At 44.6% G+C, this 7110-nt stretch overlaps 1 protein-coding gene across 1 annotated transcript; it reads left to right on the top strand.

Moving 5' to 3' along the window:
• Window positions 1-2650: 2650 nt before the first annotated feature.
• Window positions 2651-6384, top strand: RhiXN_08136 (CHAT domain protein; the record flags this gene model as incomplete). The annotated part of the gene is made up of 5 exons (XM_043327952.1): window positions 2651-2925; window positions 2972-3264; window positions 3373-5451; window positions 5500-5540; window positions 5593-6384. The coding sequence occupies 5 exons, from the start codon at window positions 2651-2653 to the stop codon at window positions 6382-6384; spliced, it is 3480 nt and encodes a 1159-aa protein (XP_043183337.1).
• Window positions 6385-7110: the final 726 nt, after the last annotated feature.

Here is a 7110-nt window from a genome sequence, read left to right as displayed (position 1 = left end):
GCGGTGTCCCAAACCAGGCGACGACTATTTTTGAACGGAATGTCGCTAAACTTGTGCGGTGCTGGCGGTAATCGAATGACATGCGACCACCTGAAAAAGTGCGCTCGGCTTCAACCGAGGATGCTGTACCAATTGATGAGTGAATACTTTCTTGTCGTCGTCAATCAGTCACTTATGATTATAGGGAGCTGTCAAAACATCCAAGGCGAGTGGTCCCAGAGCTGACCTAGTATTGATTCTGACTCTGGATACGAATGATAAAGCAAGGTAAATTCAAAGGGGGTAGGGGTGGAGGTGACAAAGTCATCGTCGTAGAATTGTGGTGGGCAACGGACAGCGCGGTTGAGTGGATTGTATTATTGTATTTTGGAGCTGAAATTACCGAAGAAATAGCACTCGACGAGCTTTCAGCTTTGTCAGATGTTTCAGGTGCTACACCTGGGGCATATCGAGTGGCGTACAGACCAAATCAATCTAGAGAAGTTGGCGTACTTGTTGGATATGAATGGAAAAGTATTTATTTGTTTTGAGTCATCATAAGTGTAAGGTTTGGCGAGGGTGGTGGAAGACCTTCCATATTGTTACTCATAAGTGGGCTAAATCCACGAATACAAAGGAGGGCAAAAATTGAATAATATAGTCTTTATCTGGTTCTTTAAAGTTCCATTCCACTGTATTTTGTGCTTGGCATGTGGTCCGCATAAACCCGTAAAGGAAGTATCAGCAATCCACCACTACCTAACTTTGGCGCTTATCAGAAATGGCCAACTCCCGCCCGCTTCTGATGGTAAGTCCAAATTTTCTCTCCTTTTAATGCGATTTTGGAACTTTTTCTACGGAACGTTTGTGTAGAAATCTCTTTCAGATCTGTAGATATATATCTTATGTAGTGTACTCCTCGAAAAAAAGTAGTTCACCAAACACTGCCAGCTTGGAGGTCCAGCACGTGATGAGTAACGGGTTATATGCACGGCCACAATAGCTCAATGAGGCCAAGTGTTTCTTACAATAAGTATTATGTCAGATGGGCTCTGCAAAGAGGAAATATCGTGATGTGCCGGAAAGCAGCAAGGAGCCTGCAATAAAACAGTACGTGATTGATTCTTTCAATTCAGTGCGGTTAGAATCGATTCGGAAGTGAGTTTTATCTCAAACGCAACAATTTGTGCTTGTTACTTACTTTACATCCGGATTTTCCGCACAAGTGCAGCGCTTTGTGGACGCATACATTGAAAAGAAAAGCGGCCTTACCGCTATTGAACGTGTTACAAAGACGTCCCGGTCATATTGTCAAACACCCGCACACCTTGCGTTTGGTCAAATTTAATTACATGGTGCACTTTTAGAGTTGTATATATTAACCTGCTGTATGTTTTGCTCAATGCAAGTGTTACCCGACAGTTGACATACCCCCGGACTCCGCAAATGAGATAGGAATCTTGTTCGGCGCACTTCAAACCACCGTGGCTATGTAAAAAAGCACCCATTCAACACGTGCGGCCTACCAAGTCACTACTGTACTCTTTTGCAAACTGCTTTTTTATACGGAAACTTTAAATATTTGTGAGTAAATAAAACAACTCAAATGATTATTTTGCATAAAATGACCGTAACAAAGTTTGAGAATTGTTCTACAAGGGGAGAAAATCTCGACTCACCATCAGAAACGGGGCGGGAGTCAACCGTTTCTGATAAGCGCTGAAGTTAGGTACTAGTGGGTTGCTGCGCCTCCTTTAACGGGTTTGAACGGATGTTATGCTTCTGATTTACCTGCACCTACCTCAACCTGCTAGATAATTGTGCGCTATGACAAGTAGGAATTAGTAAACAACTCGACCCGCACAACCCGTAAAAATCAATACCCGTCGTCGCTCCCTAGTGAACGGGGTTCTCAGTACAGATAGATAAATGATCCATCATACCTCCAAGGCAAGACGCCGCGAACTGATTTGTGCTCTCAATCTGTGTGAGGCATTTGGTGAATGAGCTTCTGCCTTGCAAGTTAAATGCGTATTACTCCTTTGACTCTCAATTGTCAAAGTAACATCACGCCTATACCCGGAAGATTTATTATACTAGGCTGTATATCTACCGTTATGTTCAAGATGGAAGTAGGGTCGAGTCCTATGTGATCAGCAATAAGTTCACATCAATCCGTTGAGCGGCAATGACTTAAGCTTGCAAGCAGCATAAGAATAAAAACAGAGTTTACAAGTCTGTGTCGGGTCGAAAGGCTCCCCCGAGTCTCCCTACCTCTCTTGCGTTCTCTTATTCTCATTTCTTTTCTGCTTTCTCTTCTCTCTCTTAGCGTAGTTTAACTCGGCTTGTGAGTGGTTTGGCTTGTTCGCGTATAACTCTGTAAATATGAATCCAAAAAAAAGAGTTTCCACGTGATCAACGGCGTGTTTCGATTGATTCACTGATTCCATATCCTAACCATACCCTAATGCGATGCAGTGCACTAATCTCTGATTGATAGGATTGCTGCTCCGATAAGCGAAAGAATTGTTCGGTCGCGTCGGTAATTAAAATTAGCTACTTACCGCCACATACTAGAACAACATTAATCTATATTCTCCCAAAAAGTGTGTCAATAGGTGAGCTGCGTCTCAGAGAATTGAGAAAAGGAATTTTAACTTTAATTAGTATCATGTCATTGGTGGCGGACTATGCTATTCCCGAAGCTACGAATAGACCAACGGTGCCTGAACCCGGTGACAAGGCCACTTGCAAAGATCTCCTAACTACAGATTCTATACTTGATCATCAATCAACAAAGGCAATTGACCATCCACAAAACGGTGGCGCTGGTTCCAAAGAAGTCGACTCCAAAGGCGCAGCTTCTACTCTCAACAATCTTAATACAGCCAATGAGTGCAAAGACGTGGGGCTACCAGTTATACCAGTAGGGGAAAATGATGAGAGGTACTATTTATCTTGTTTTGGATGCTTAGAAATAACCTGTCATTAGCCCGCAACCCAATGAGAACTCAAAGGAAGAAGCGTTTCTGAAGACTATGCTCAACTATTTCTCTCATGATGCAAACATGAATATTCAGCTTCTGAGCCAACTACTGTTGCTTATACCAGATAACCGCCCGGACAAACCGTCCCAGCTTAATAACCTTGCAATAGCCTATCAGGATCGGTTCTCACGCTCTGGCGAAATCAAAGACATCGAAGCATCGATTGGTTGTCTGAACAATGTTCTCAAACTTCTCCCTCACGGTCACCTGGGATATCCAACGAGTGCAAATAACCTTGGTTGCGCATACCGAGGTCGCTATGAGAGGCTTGGGGAAATTGAAGATTTGCAAAAAGCAGCTTTCTACCAAGAGCAAGCCATATCACTCACCTAGGATAACAATGCAGAGAAGCCTTCTTGGTTAAATAATATTGGTAACACATACCAACGGCGGTTTGAACGACTAGACGGCCTAGAGGATTTGAAAAAGGCAATCGATTCCAAATCTCAAGCCGTAGAACTTACTCCGGACGATCACCCCCGCAAGCCAACTTTCCTTTGTAACTTGGGGAGCATCTTGAAAAGTAGATTTGAACGCTTGGGTAACATAGCGGACATCGATCGAGCGATTGAATACCAAACTCAGGCTGTTAACCTCACACCAGACAGCAACGAGGACAAAGCACTCTTCTTGAATAACTTGGGGATTTCCTTTCAGCGCCGCTCTGAGCATCTAGGAAAGGCTGAAGATCTAGAGAATGCGATTGCATGCCAGGTCAAGGTAATCTCACTGACCTCTGAGGACCATGCAGATAGATTAGTATGGCTGAGTAATCTTGGAATTTTATATCAACTTCGATATACGGCCATAGGCAACGTTGAAGACTTGTCACGCGGAATCAATCACCAGATCGAGGCTCTATCACTTTGCCCTGATAATCATTATAGACGACCGTCAATCGACTTGAACCTCGGAAACTCGTTGTATCGTCGATTCACACGGTTTGGTGCGATCGCTGATATTGACAAGGCAATCGAGCACCTGAATCTAGCGGTATCAACACTCCCTCGAGGACACTCCGATCTGCCGATCTGGATAAACAACCTTGGAGGCTTTTATACTAGTCGATTTACGTTATTCGGAGAGAGCTCAGATCTCAGGAGAGCGAGAGACTGCTCTATTCATGCTCTATCATTGATCCCAGACGATCATCCGCAGAAACCCCAAGTATTGAGACATCTGGCGCACACATACCAAGCCGAAGAAAATCCGTTATTAATTGACTTAGCAATTGGATGCCTTACAAGAGCAATTTCCCTGATTCCCGATAGCCACATATCTCGGCCCAGTTACATCCAGCATTTGGGAAGTGCACACTACGCGCGCTACAAAACCTCTGAAGAGGTCAATGACCTCGACGAGGCAATCCGACACCAAGCTTCTTCTCTTGGGCTTGTGTCGGATACATTTGCCGATAAAGCATGGTGGTTCATCAACCTTGGCAGATCATATCATTGCAGATTCGATATCAGCGGCAACCTTGACGACCTAAATAACTCAATAGCGCAATACAACGCGGTCATTTTGAGTACTCCAGATGATAACTCTTATCGTTCAGAGTCATATTATTACCTTGCGTGCGCTTATGAAGCTCGTTCAATCAAGTGCAATAACCAAGACGATCTCACCGCTTCCATCGAGCTCTATCAGCAAGCAGCATACCCGGCTACTCAAGGGTGGGCCTCGTATATCACTTTCTTAGCTGCTCGTAAATGGGCCAAACTATCATCGTTACACAAGCTCCCCATCGCACAGGTCGCATATGGGCGGGCTATGGGGCTGATACCTCAACTTCTCTGGGTTGGAACCACTATTACACAGCGTTATGGGTACCTCAGGACGATGGGGGACTTGGCTTTAGAAGCGGTGTCTCATGCTATATCACTGAGATCATTCGATTTGGCACTTGAGTGGCTTGAGCAAGGGCGGTCGATTGTCTGGAATCAAATACTTCAACTTCGAACCCCTTTTAATACATTGAAATCTCTTGATGCGGAGCTTGCCAATGAGCTTCAGATTATTGGTAATTACCTTGAAAGTGCAGGTTCTAGAAGTACCATTCTCGTATCTTCCGTAGGAGAAATGCTTGATTATAAGCAAGACGCACATCGCCATCGTGAACTCGCGTCCAAATGGGATCAACTCATAACCCGAACTCGTAGCATTCCCGGGTTTGAAGACTTTCTGCGTCCCAAGTCCAAAGCAATGCTAATGGATGCGGCCAAAAGTGGGCCGGTCGTCATCATCAACGTTGGCGAAACCCAAGGGGACGCACTTTTTCTTAGTCCGAACAGTAGTGAAATCAGGCATTTACCGCTAGCAGGGATATCTCGGTCAAAGGCGGTGTCCCTCCGCTCACAATTCTATCCGTTACTTCAAGATTATGCTCTACTATCCCGAGGAGCCCGAGGAATCAAACGCGCGGGTTACGATCCCCGTGCCATGTTTGAAAAGCTGTTGGCCACTTTATGAGCGGAGGTTGTCGGACCTATATTGAACTTTCTTGGAGTCAAAGTAAGTTGATTATGCTTTAATATTTTGCGTAGTAGCTCACGCTCGAGTGCAGGAAATAATTCCGGATAGGGAACTACCACACATAACATGGTGCACGACTGGTGAACTTGCCGGCTTTCCGCTTCATGCCGCCGGCTTATACGACGGCACCCATCCTGACGCCTTCGACTTAGTAGTCTCATCGTACACTCCAACAATCAGCGCACTTTTGACATCATCCACCGATTCATCAAGGGTCACATCAGGAATCCTAGGTGTCGGCCAAGAGAATACTCCTGGATTCTCTCGCATATCTAATACAATTGTTGAGCTGGCTAACATCAGGGAGAAGTCTCAGGGTGTTTCGATACCATATCTAGAGCTCAAAGACGATAAAGCGACTATCGATGCTGTTCTTTCTGGGATGGAACAATGTGATTGGGTGCACTTTGCTTGTCATGCCAGCCAGAAAGTGGATGACCCAACGAATAGCGCATTCCATCTATATGATGGTAGCTTGAAGCTTTTCGAAATTACCCAGAGGGCATTCAAAAACAAAGGGCTGGCATTTTTATCAGCATGTCAGACGGCGACTGGTGCAGCTGATCTACCAGATGAAGCAGTTCACTTGGCCGCAGGGCTACTCATCGCAGGTTACTCAGGTGTCATCGCAACCCTGTGGTCGGTTTACGACGAAGATGCCCCAGAAGTATCTCGGGATGTGTACACCAGTCTACTCACTAGGGGTGTATTGGACCATTTACAGGCAAGCAGAGCACTACACGGCGCGGTGCTAAAGCTACGCGCGAAGGTTGGGTGCAAGAATTTTGAGAGATGGGCGTCCTTTGTACATTTCGGTGTATGAATTAAATACATGGATAAAATGTTTATAATTAAATTGAAGGCCTTAGCGCTTAAAGTGAGCACAGAAATATTTCTAAGAGGCGTAAGGCTAACGAGACTCTGACCAACTTCGGGTTGTGCTTTTACTCAATATACAGCTAGTAGTGTTGAATATTTTCAAAAATATGTCACCATTTTATATAACACAAATGCGGCTGATTTCATTGACATCGGGAAAGTAATGGAATCCTATCTTCGCGCACTGATACTCACTCCCGATGGTCATCCTCGTTTGTTGGACTGACATACTAGCATATATGTAGGGAGCCCGTTGGGGTCTTCGTTCCCAACATTTCTAGTTGGTCAGTGCGTTGAGGGACGGGAACCTGATACATATACGTGTAGTAGTTTTTTGAAGGGGACCATATCAGTACGTATTTCGGTATGAGGAGGAATTACCGAAGAACAAGAAACGCCAAGCCGATCAAAGGTCGGGCACCGAACGAAAGATGTGCTGTTATCGCATTGACTCATTGTCCGAGGACAAGAATATATCGCAATCTTTCGAATTCATTAAATTACTCATGATACTATGAATCAGTTGTCAATTTAGTTCTCTGTAACGTGCTTAATTGAACGACTGTGATATATTTCTCATCTCATGAGCGTTATGTATTCGTTCAGACGCCCCACTATTTGCCTTCAATTGTAGATATAGCGCAATAAAACAAGGAAACAACTTATACAG

This window comes from Rhizoctonia solani, chromosome 9 (assembly GCF_016906535.1).
Source record: "Rhizoctonia solani chromosome 9, complete sequence".
Classification (NCBI taxonomy): domain Eukaryota; kingdom Fungi; phylum Basidiomycota; class Agaricomycetes; order Cantharellales; family Ceratobasidiaceae; genus Rhizoctonia; species Rhizoctonia solani.
Note: the sequence above shows the minus strand (reverse complement) of the source record. Positions and strands in the feature narration are given on the sequence as shown.